At 43.1% G+C, this 13,111-nt stretch overlaps 1 protein-coding gene across 1 annotated transcript; it reads left to right on the top strand.

Annotated features, from left to right (window-relative positions):
* Positions 1–569: 569 nt before the first annotated feature.
* On the top strand, positions 570–1,634 carry LOC136470050 (peroxisomal and mitochondrial division factor 2-like). Its single transcript, XM_066468022.1, has 4 exons — positions 570–677; positions 778–964; positions 1,029–1,133; positions 1,522–1,634. The coding sequence occupies exons 1-4, from the start codon at positions 570–572 to the stop codon at positions 1,632–1,634; spliced, it is 513 nt and encodes a 170-aa protein (XP_066324119.1).
* Positions 1,635–13,111: the final 11,477 nt, after the last annotated feature.

Genomic DNA, 13,111 nt, shown 5'->3' with positions numbered 1-13,111 from the left:
TTGTAAGTGCCTTATTTATTTATCGTATTTCTTCGACATGGTGGTTTGCTTCATGACTTTTTTTTGCTTGTTGTAGTGTGGAGTTGACGGAGATCCTACAACCATTGACTGCTAATGACATAAGGCACATGGAGGAGCTAGCAACTCCCCATGCTAAGCAAGCACTAACAAGGGTGGATTCGGTTGCCCCCACCGTGGAGCAACCGACGGTTGCGGAACCGACCACCCCTACTATGGAGGAGCCGTCAACAACTAGACTGACCTCACTTGGCAGCAGATTGCATGATGAGGGTGATCCTAGTGTTGAGGAGGCATGGGATGCTATGGCGACATCGAGTGGCCTTGCCAGAGCAGGTACAGAGCTTGTAGGGGATGCGCCGAGCAGTGCGGCGTAAGGTCCACTCATGGTTGCTGGACAAGCATCATCTGTAGTGGCGTCAATGGTCGGAGTGGCACTCAAACGCTCTGTCTGAGCACGACAGCAGCCAAGGAGGGCACCTTTGTCGGTGGCTGCCGTGGAGATCAAAGAGATAGTGTGGGAGCCCACCCTGCCTCCCCAACTCCTCGACATGGTCATTCAGCATGGCAAAGAGTTTGAGATGCTGGAGGAGGTGGAGGCAAGTGCGGAGACAAAGAAGCTAAGGGCTGATCTGACATCGATGATGGGCCATATTGAGGTAAGCCTAAAGAGATCTTCTTTGTACTATAAAGAGCACAGTCTATTAATCCATTTGCATGCTATAGATTGTGATGAAGGTGTCTGAGCAGCGCTGACAGCAGCTAGAGGAGATGACATCGGTACTAGAGGAGAACAAGAGCCTACAAGCTTTGGTGAAAGACCTCCAGGCATGCCTACTCCAAGAGCGCCACCACAGGGAAGACCTAGAGGTGAAGGTTCTAGCGTTGAAGAAGGAGCGCCAGCAAATGGAGGTGGAGGGCCAGTCGAGCACTAATCGGCCAAAAGGTAGGTCTCAGAATTTTGCTTTGCTGATATTCAGCATTGTGAGATGTCTAACTATTATACACAGCACTAGAGATGGAGCTCGGCCTTTCCCATGAGGCCTTTGGCCATCTTCAGGAGGCAAAGGAAAAAGTGAAGGGGAAGGTCGAGAAAATCACTGAAGATCTTCGACGTGAGTGTTTTTCACACTATTTCAACTTGTGCGGCATTAAGCGCATGCTTAGCATACAACTATCTTATTTGTAGAGTATCAACACCTAGCGTAGGCATAGTTCTAGGTGCTTGTGGAATAAGTGAAACCCATGATGACAAGCTAGAGATGATCATCGCGAGAATTCAGCCCGTGCTAGACTGCGTCGGTCTTGAGCAACCCGAGAGGGCAAGGCTGCCCGGTGACAGGCCATACCAATCGGTCAGGGATTGTTTCTAGACGACATGGGCGGACTTCAAGGAGTTTGTAGGTAGCACCACCCATGGAGCCATCATCCATGCACTCATGCAGCTATGGTCAGACTACCCTTCAGTGGATCTCTGATGGATGGCAATGGGGTACATGCAAGGCATGGACGCAAAGAAGATCGCCAGGCTAGAAGACGATGTGAAAGAGCCAGCAAAGAGGTTGGACGAAGATGTTGAGCTGTTCGGTAAAGGGGAGCAGTGCTCTGTAGAGTAGAAAAAACTCATGTTAAATCATTGTGTAAAAGTGCTTAGCAACTTTTGTTGAACACTTGTTGTTATGGTATGTTTATGTTTATATTTGATATAAACCATTCGATCAGTTGTGTATAGCTGAGTCCCTAGCCCTAGCTAGCCTGTTAATCGTAACGTGGGGCACAGGGGCCGTGTGTGTGTGGGAAGAACAGGGAGTTGCTAAGGAACCGCTGTCGACCACCCATGACGCAGAGGGCGGACGCTCATGCACATATAGGGAGAAGTCAGAGATAGGGTTGTCTTTGGAGGCATCCGAGCATCAATGTGTCTATTTGGACATTTGCCTTAAGCATAGTTGGCTTGTCATCTTTAAGATGTTGTATGCAGAAACAGAATCACTTAGAAAATAGCACGAAGATAACAATATGGAGAAACATTATAACAAAAACTTTATTGAATACTCAAATATGAATGGTACAAATTTTTAAAAGGAGACCCTTCAAGGGTAGAAACGCCTAAGAAGATCGATGTGCCGAGAATTTGGGACATCCCTTTTGTAACAGAACCGTCCAAATTATAAGAGCACAAGTACAGAAATGATCATCGAAACGATCAAATTCTCGCACTTGAGCCCATATAATTCCAGTAGTCCATCGAAATTGCAAAGGATTACAAACCAACTTGCATACAACCAAGATCGTACAATTCAACATAACACATCACATGATACAACATTTCACAAACAGTTCGCAGATAGATTACAACACATCAGAGTCATAGTTATTACAAACCAAGTCTTGCAACGTAGCGGAAGCAAATAGTTTAACTCACACACACGAGTTCAAATACAAGTACCAGCTCTCTGATCACATCCCACAAAAGCATTTGGATAAGATAAAAAGAGATCATGTCTGTGATATAGTCTTCGTTAGCCGCTGAGTGGAGACAATACCTACAGAAGCCCTGATAAAGAAGGTCATCTGCAACAAGAGGGAAAAACCCTGAGTATGAGAATGTACTCAACTAGACTTACCCATCGGAAACTAAAAATAAAAGACACCAAGGATCATGCATAGCTTAATTTAGTGGATCTAGCTGACACTTTCTTTTTGCAGAAAAGCATAAATAATAATGATCACCTTTTAACCTGAGCTAGCAATGACTTTAAGCCATTAACCTGTCATCTATATTAGCACCTGTACTAAGCAATCACTTGATTAAGATGCAAACATTATTAACCATAACAGGTATAAGTTGTGGCAACATTATCATCACCATCCATTTAACCATATCGTTAAATTAAGCGAATCTACGTTGCCGTTGCTCAGTCAAGTTCTCACTATCTGGGAGAGACGGCGACTCGAATCGATTCCTATCCAGCCAGAGGGGTATTCCTCACACAAACCCTGCTTCCCCCATTGGGGTCACAATCAAGTCACCTTTGGTACAACTCTGGAGTCACGGGTCCAGACAGCGCCACATCATCAAGGGTGACACTCTGCCAGGAAGTGTAGGAATTTTAAGCACCTGACCCCTTGGACTCATGCCAATGTCCCCAAGCACATCCTTACTGCCTCCAGAATGTGCATGACCCTCTGGTTCCCGGCTTGAGTCGAACTACTAGGCTTCACGGTCAGAACGACTTATCCGGCCAGCTAAGTGTTAGGCTGCGTTCAACATGACATGAGGACGTACAGCGTATCGGTCCTTAAACGACATAGACGGAGTCACTATGTCCAACCCTATACAAGACTCCACCCGGTCTTAATTCATTATTAACATTGTTCTTTTCCACGATAGCAAATATAGCCAACCGTGACCCACCTCATCCTAAAGCTCGCAGGTGACAGGAAATCACCCGACTTCTACCGCACTAAGCATGGCTAAGCATTTAACCCGTTCCTGAACTTAATAGGATTCAAGTGCGATATCTAGACAAGGATAGATATATCATGCAACAATTGGTTCCAACCAATTGCTATACTTAATGCATCATCAACAATAAAAGATACTCAAGATATTTGTAAAAACATGGGAGACTTAGAATGCTCCGGGGCTTGCCTTTCAAGAAAGAGGATGGGCGGTGATCAGGGCACTCGGGCAACTCCTCCTCGGCGGCTGCTTTATCGGTTGCCTAAACCTTGGGCTCCTCCTCCTGACTTGCTCCCTCGAATGCCAGAAGCATCACTCCCTCCGGCATACCTATTGCATGTATGCGCAAGATAAATATCATGGATGCACATGAACGAAGTTAAGGAGGCTCGGGGAATGCACATGCTTATTGCAGTACACATATTCCAACTGAAGCTCTATTCAAATCACTTTACTTACCAAGTTTAGACAACCTAATATACAATTGTTCATATTCAGTTAAGGACCTAGCACCTGCACCTAAGCATTTTCTCAAGTTAGCCTAGCATCTAAACAATCAACAAGAACAATGCTACAAAGCATTAATATTTTAGCAAAACTGAGACTATACAGCAGCACAATAAACTGACCATAACTGGAGATTTACAAATCCAAATGACATGCAGCAAGACAATTTGGAAAGCTTATGAAATTGCCTAAAATTCATTTTCAGACCTCAAGGCATGATTCCAAATTTTACCAGGCCGAAATCATTTAACAACATAAATCTGTCTTCACAAGACTGAGAGCAGCCAAAACTGGACTCAAACTAAGAACAGCCACATCTCCTAAACTACTTAGCCCAATGCCACCAAATTTTAACATGAGCTAGTTTAGTACGTTAACTACAACTTTGGTATTCACATGATTCCCAGAAAATACCATTATCAAAGCTTAATTCACCAAGTGGTAGAAACTGTCCAGAATTATAAAAATGCTAACATTAAATATTTACTTATGTGTCAAACATGATTTCTGACCAAACCAAGTGTATCATAAGTTCACACAAGATATACGATTACCATAAAGTAAGGTGTTCACCACCAATTCATTTCTTTTAATGCATTTCTTAATTTATTTAGTTATTAAAGTGGAATAAGGATCATATATGAAAACTACACAGTTTAATCTATAAAAATTATAGTTCATACCACATGCTCCAAATAGGCTACTGTAAAAATTTCGCCCAAAGTTACCAATAAAAACATCCTACACAAAAACAACAAGGCAGCAAGGCTGATTTTGGCCTAAATTAGAAACCCTATTGAAAAGTGTCAAACAACAGAAGAAATATTTTTCTTAGCATCCTTAAGGTACCAGGGCAACCTCCAATAAATTTTATGAGCATTGGATTCATAGATTAATTAATACAATTCACACAAGGATCACCTAATTATAAAAGGGAAATTCGTAACTCAAAAACTATTCGTGCACTGAATCTCAAATTTTTACCAGAGCTTCTACTCATCAAGAAGAGGTCACCATACAAATTTCATAATTTTTAGATCACAGGAACTCTAGATATGAGTTAAACAAATTTGCATTCATTTAAAAACACATTTTAAGTTACAATTTAATTCTCCCAGAAACTTTACTACAAGTGTTCATTTTATATTTTTCCTAAATACTACACTTCATGAGGAACACCACAAAATTTGGTTCACCAAAATTGGACCTCTAAAACTCCACTTATGATTTTCCAAAGTTGCATGTAAATCTAGAAATAAATGAACTATCTTTCTAGATTTGAGTCACTGACAGCCGGGACCCATCGGTCAGCCGTGCTTGCATGTCAGCGAAAGAAAAACAGAGCCACGGCGCGGGACAACGCGGTTCGACCGGACTTCGCCGCCGACGACCCTCTCCAGTGATGACACTGGCGCTACAAGCATCCCCATGACCTGGCGCACACACTAGGCTATCTATTAGGACCGATTGCGGCCACCAACAGTGACGGCGGCGAGCAGGGCGGCACGACAGAGCGGCTCGATGGCGAGACGCCGGAGCTGACCACGAAAGCTTAATCAATGGTTACGCCTAGACTCTACATGCTACGGTGAGGCTAGCGAACACACAAGCAAGGCACATGGTGGTCGGAGGCGGTGTGGCCACGGTGACGGACCGCGGTGGAGGAACCAGCGATGTCATGCACAACGAGGTGGCTTACCGAGCGCTCCTAGCTAGCAAATGTGGGCGCGGTGGTGCGGTGGGAGTTCGACAAAGCTATTGCGGTGATGGAGGAGGGACGTGGTGCGCTCTAGGCCGGCAATGGTGATGATGGCACTGTGGGGCGTTGCTGCGGCTGCTGCGGTCGCTACAGTGAGCAAAGGAGAAGCAGAAAATGGAAATGGGATAGCACGAGGTCATGGGTGAGTTCTTGCGCTTGAGTTGGTGCGCGGCAGCCCGACGTGGCCTGGCCAGTCAGACCAGCGGCAACGCACGGTGTACACACGGCGTTTGAACACTGAAGCCGATCGGGACACTGTTGCTTGATTCAGTTCAGTCAGCAGCGCAAGCGAGGCAGCCTAACAGCGCAACTTGGCGACGATCAAGCTCCTAATCCGTGGATCATTAGCGAAAACAATGTAAATAAAAGTTGTAGATCTATATACCATCTGAAATTTCTGTTAAAAGACCAAGGCCTAATTCTCACTGGTTAAGGAGTAAAATCATCTCCAAGTCGAGTACACGAAACTGTTTTTTAGAGTTAACACTTAGAAAAAAATTGTCTCTGAAATTAGGGGTAAATTTCGTGTTGTGATCAAATTTTGAGCATGTTCTGCACATTTTCATAGCTTGGCACCTTTACAACTTTTGTTCCTTCTAAAATTATCTACAACTTTGCCAAAAGGTGCATTGCCATGCAAAGCTTCTAAGTAACACTTTTTAAAAGGTCAAACAAATTGGTTCTAGGGTTTCCAATTTGGTCAAACCTCACTTAGGGACATAATTAGTCAATTTAGTTAACATGAACAGTGCTCCACTATGTACCCTAAGTGTAGTTAAGGTGTTTTAGGGGATAATTAACCACACCACACATTGATCACACCAAAATCAAGCATCACATGCATTAAAACAAGGAAAAACAAGTGAATTGCTACTTTTGTTTCAATGCCATGTTTCATATGTTTCATGAGTTCGTTGCATAATACTAACTAACCATGTTTCACTAAAGTATGTGACATGTTTCAAGTGTGAGTTGCACATGTTGCACTTGAGTGTTGCACACTATCCATTTCATAAAACAAACACACATGGAATATAAACATATGTTGCAATGTTTCAAAAGCATGTTCCAAACAGTCTAAGCTCATGAATGGATGAATGATGCTCATGTTTATGAAATGCAAGTGCAAATGTGGAAGCCAAACACCTGGGGTGTTAGAACCCTCCCCCTTATAAAAATCTTGTCCTGAGATTTGACAAGCGTACCATTGTTGATAGAATTCTTTATAAACTTCCCTTAAATAATCTTCTCTTTCCCAAGTTGCATCGCGTTCACTACCCTGATTACTCCACTGACCTTGTAAAACTTGACCACCTAACTTTGAGTCACTCTCTCATGAGTGTCAATTACTCAGACCAATTTTTCTTCAAAAGTCAAATCAGATTCTAACTTGATATCCCCTAGTGGAACTCTCTCTTCAAGGATGAGAAGACATTTCTTCAACTAAGATATGTGAAAGACGTTGAAGATAGCACTCATCTTAGGAGGTAATTGGATCTTATATGCTACCTTACTACTCTGTCCTATGATTTGAAATGGACCGACATATCTTGGCACAAGTTTTTGCTTCACACCAAAGTGTTGGACACTCTTCATGGGTGAGACTTTCAGATAAACAAAGTCTCCAACTTCGAACTCGATAGGTTTTCTACGGCGATAAGCATAACTTTTCTACCTAGCTTGAGCTACGGCCATATGGGTTTGGATAGTATGGACTTGTTCTTCGGCTTCTTTAACAAAATCAATACCATAATATCTCCTTTCACTGGCTTCAACCCAATTCAACAGGGTTCTACACTTTTGGCCGTATAAAGTTTCAAACGGTGACATCTTGATACTCTCTTGATAACTATTATTATAAGAGAATTTAGCTAGGGGCAACCACTTTTCCCATGAACCCTTAGATGAGATGACACACGCTCTCAACATATCTTTTAAGATTTGGTTCACTTGCTCAGTTTGCCTAGAGGTTTGCGGATGATAAGCAGAGCTCCTTACTAACTTAGTTCCCAATAACCCGTGCAAGTGCTCCCAAAAGTGAGTAGTGAACTGTGGCCCTCTATCAGAGACAATAGTGTGAGGTACCCCATGAAGTCAAACTATCTGATTGAAGAACAACTCAGTATAGTCAGTTGGACAGAAGTCTATGCGAACAGGAATGAAGTGTGCAGACTTGGTCAGACGGTCTACAATCACCCAAATGGAGTTAAAATTCCTCTGAGTAGTAGGGAGTCCAACAATAAAGTCCATACTTATCTCTTCCCATTTCCAACCTGGAGTAGAGAGTGGCTGAAGCAATCCAGCTTTCATGTGCACAGCTTTAACTCGACAACAAGTGTCACACCTAGCCACATAAGCGGCTATCTCTTTCTTCATCTTGGTCCACCAAAAATGTGGCTTCAAATTATGATACATTTTGCTACTACCAGGATGAATAGATAATTTAGAGGAATGTGCTTCGGATATGATTAGATTTCTAAGCTCTCTATCCTTCGGGACCACTAACCTATCCTTGAACCATAACATATCATTCTCATCTACCCTAAAATGCTTGGTCTCTTGCTCTTTTATCTTACACTTGATGTGGAACACACCTAGATCTGTCTTCTGTAGCTTAATAATTCGACTCTGTAGAGTACAACTGACAATGATGTTGTGAAGGACTATAGGATGTAGGAGATGTGACAAATGGAGGTCACCTTCAATCAAAGAGTGGCAATGAGATTTCCTACTTAAGGCATCCACAACAACGTTTGCCCTGCCAGGATGATAGTGCACTTAGAGGTTATAATCCATTATCAACTCGAGCCATCTTCTCTGACGCATACTCAACTCAGGTTGATTGAAGATGTACTTAAGACTTTTATGATCAGTGTAGATGTGGCACACATTACTAAGCAAGTATTGTCTCTAGACCTTCAAAGCATGAACAACTGCAGTGAGTTCTAAGTCATGCATAGGATAATTCACCTCATGTTTCTGAAGTTGTCAAGAGGTATAAGCAATGACTCAGCCTTCCTACATAAGAACACCTCCTAAACCTATGCCTGATGCATCACAAAACACATCAAAAGGTTTCTTAATGTTTGATTGCGCCAAAACTAGAGCCGAAGTTCGAAGGGTTCACAGGGTGTGAAAAGCTGCATCACACTCGGAAGTCCAGACAAACCTCATGTCTTTTTGCAACAACCTAGTCATAGGCTTGGCTATTTTAGAGAAATCTAGGATGAAGCGATGATAATAGCCCACCAACCCTTGAAAACTCTAAACCTCATGCACCGAGATTGGAGCCTTCTAGTCCAACACTTCTTGCACCTTGGTGGGATCCACCATAATTCCACCATCGGACAACACATGCCCGAGAAAAGGTACCTCACGAAGCCAGAATTTACACTTGCTGAACTTTGCATAAAGCTTGTGTTCACGCAATCTAGTGAGAACCACTCGTAAATGTTCAGTGTGATCTTCTTCATTCTCAGAATAGACCAAGATATCATCTATAAATACCACCACAAATTTGTCCAACTTGGGCATAAACATCGAATTCATCAAATACATGAAGTGTGCGGGGGCATTGGTCAATCCAAAAGACATAACAAGATACTCATAAAGACCGTATCTTGTAGAGAATGCAGTTTTTGGAATATCCTCAAGCCAGATTTTGATTTGATGATAACCAAATCTCAAATCAATCTTGGAAAAGACTTTTGCTTTAGACAACTGATCAAATAAGATATCTATGCATGGCAGAGGGTACTTATTCTTGATTGTGACTGCATTCAAGGGCCTATAATCTACACACATGCGCAGGGAGTGATCCTTATTCTTCACAAAGATAGACGAACACCCCCACGGAGACGAACTAGGACAGATAAGGCCTTTCTTTAGGAGTTCATTCAACTGGGTCTTAAGTTCAGCTAGTTCGTTGGGAGGCATTCTATAAGGTTTTCTAGATATGGGCGCTGTACCAGGTAGCAACTCTATCTTGAACTCCACATCTCGATCCGAGGGCAATCCATGCAAATCATCAGGAAAAACATCTGAAAAATCACACACTACAGGGATATCTGCAATAGCCTTTGCTTGCACCACATTTGCCGCACAAGAGAGATTGATGTCCCTGGGTAGTTGCACTAGAAAACCCTCTTGATTACTAGGATCTTTGAGCATGACTACTCTAGTCAATGTATCAATAAGCACCCCATGACTGCTCATCCATTTCATTCCCAATATCACATCGATACCTAGCCCCGGTAAAACTACCAGATCAATCTAATAACTTCGTCCCTCTATCTCAAGTTGCATGCCCTCGACTACTAGCTTTGTTGGGATATTACCACTGGCAGTCCTAATACAATAACCCTCACCCGCAATAGTGTAAGTTTTCTACTTAAACTTGGATGCAAATGCGGGCTCATAAAAGAATGGGAAGCACCCAAATCAAATAGTATAACTACAGGGTGTTGATCAACCAAAAACTTACCAGCAGTGACTACCTCTCCTGAAGGAATATCAATAATATTAATGTAGTTCACCTGCCCCTAATGGCCACCTTGGTTGTTATTCTTCTTAGGATAAGGACACTTCCTTATCTAGTGACCCGGCTTGTTGCAGTTCCAGCATGGCATGTTGCTTGGAGGAACAATGGAGCTGCCTTGACTAGTAGTGCCCTTTAGAAGAGCAACTATAAAAGCCTTGCAAAATTCAGTCTTGCCTGGATTCTTCTTCAGCAGTGGGCAGAACTTAGTAGCTGATGCCGAAGGATGGAATAGAGCCTTAGATGTGACTAGAGCTTTGGACTGTGAGGCACCTGCCTCGTAGGCTCTCTTATGATTCTTTGAAGCAGCATAAATAGCATTGCTGTTCTCTTGAGATAAAGCATCACTAACAAACTCATTAAAAGTAGCACACTTACAATTTCCCATTGTCTTCATCAACTTGGGGCTAAGTCCCCGCTTGAAACTAGCGATCTTCTTGGCATTAGTGTCAACAAACTCAGTAGCATACCTTGCAAGGTTATTGAAGGCCTGTAGGTATTCATTCAAGCTCTTGTTCCCCTATGTTAGCTTCATGAACTCAGTGTGCTTGATTGCCATGAGACCAGAAGGAATATAATTTCCCTGGAAAGCAGACTTGAACTGATTCCAAGTGATTTGGGCATCAGCAGGCATAGTGGACCGATGATGACTCCACCAAATACCAGTTGGCCCATGTAGTTGGTGAGATGCATACTTAGTCAAGCAAAGCAGACGGAATTTTTGCTCGAGAGTGTTCAGCCATTCATCAGCTTGTAGGGGCTCCTTAGCCTCCTTAAAGATCGGTGGTTTAGTGTTAAGGAAATCTTTGAAGTCGCTATACTGATTTGGTTCGAGTCCTTGGCGTGCACCACGGCCATCACGATTCGCAATCATGCAGAGAGCATTTGCCATAGTGCACTATCCTTCAACCAATATTGCCATCAATTCCATTAGTGTGGGCGGTGGTGGCAGTGGGAGATCATCATCATCACCAGCCACACCAGTGGCACGAGTGTGAGGCATCTACAACAATGCGCAACCAACAATTATTGGTGATGTCAGCACATTGGAGAGGAACAATGTAATTACGCCAAACTAAATTTACTGGAGAGAATGTAAAATTCATGCAATAAAACAGAGGCAATAATTCATTCTCCAATCACCACATCATCAATAGATTAGTAGCGCCATTCATAGTGCATTCCAACATGATAAGTTTTAAAATTCACCAACTAAGATAAGCATCCCGAAGGGAGCAGATTAAGGTACATTACATGCCAAGTTCAAATTAGAAGGTACATCCAACATCTACCACAGTACTTAGTCCATTACACAATGGCTGTAAAAGCTTAAACTAGTGAGACTTGCTAGCTAACTACTCGTCGAAGTGGTCATTGTCCACATTGGAGACGCCCTAGACTTCTTTAGGGTCTTCCTCTTCCTCTTCATTTGTAGGTTCAGTTGCATTGACATTCATCTACACGTCCTCTTCTTCTTCATCGGCCTCAATCACTTGAGGTCCACCCACATTAGGATACCTTGAAATGGGTAGAGGAATAGGAAACAGGCGATTGTTTAGGTGATGGTATTCAACCTGAAGCTCCTCTAGCTGCTCTTGGAGCGCATTCTCCCTTTGAAAAGCATTGTGGTTAGCCATGATCCATCCCTAACGCCTAATCTTAGCTGCCTCATGAGCATCATCCTGCTCCTAAGTCAATTGCACTATCTATGCCTAAAGTGCCTCCTTCTCGCGGGCCAGCTACATCATCTGATCATGCTTGTGGTCCCTCTCATGAATAGCCCGCACGAACTGCTACCTACGAGTGTTCACAACATCCTTCAACCGACCAACTTCATGTTGAGCTTCTTGCAACTTCTTGCCATTCTTGCAAGCACGCTTCTTGGCCTTGCGTTGAGCATCCGAAGCCTCTCTAAGTGCTACCATGATAGTAGAATTGCTCTCATCTCTCGACTGATAGATCTTCAGAACAACCATCATTGCACTCATGGTTGTACTAGAGCTTTCTGCATGCTCCCCATGGCCCCTAATCAAAGCACTTCCCTGAGCCTGACTCCACAGAGCCTCCTCAGGGTGAACATGAGGGAATACGGTAGCAGGTCCACCTCCCAACTCATCTCCATGCTTCTAACAGATGTCAATCAATGCAGTCAGAGTAGCAAACTATGCACCTTCCCATGGGCTTTGACCATCAGACTCAATTACCCAACCACTCCATACTATCCTTCCTTCGTGCCTAGGTATCTCCATGTCCACATAGTGCCATGACATGGTACCTGCGGGCTCAACTTCCTGCTAGTAGTAGCAAGGTGGCTCAGTGTACCCCACTGAGTTCAACACCCTCCACGGGATAGTGGGAGTGCCAAAGTGGTTCAGAAAGTTGCTGCTGCCAGCAGGGAACGTAGGTTCAACAATCTGCATCACCATTTGATGATTGACAAGAGAGATTATCTTTCAAGGTAAGCATAAGTAATTTATAAGGGAGGGAGTAATGCAATATGAATGACATGAGTGAATATGATGCATGCATGTTCCGTACATCTCTCACCCTAGTAGAATTTTAAAATTCTAACGGCTAGACGGTGGCATACATACGCTCTCTCATATAGGTGAAACTAATTGATCTACACGTTGCGTTGTTAGTGTACCTATAGAAGATTCATTGCAGCCCATCCCCATAAGAGATAATTAAGCATACAATGAAAGTAGTAAGCTAAGATACTCTCCATATATACATCCCTGGATATATATATATACTTTGGTATCCAAAACTACCCGACAGATATACCCACAATTAAGTACCTTCATATGTATATGTATGCAAC

Source organism: Miscanthus floridulus, chromosome 8, assembly GCF_019320115.1.
Source record: "Miscanthus floridulus cultivar M001 chromosome 8, ASM1932011v1, whole genome shotgun sequence".
Taxonomy (NCBI): Eukaryota; Viridiplantae; Streptophyta; class Magnoliopsida; order Poales; family Poaceae; genus Miscanthus; species Miscanthus floridulus.
This window is presented reverse-complemented; position numbering and strand designations above follow the sequence as displayed.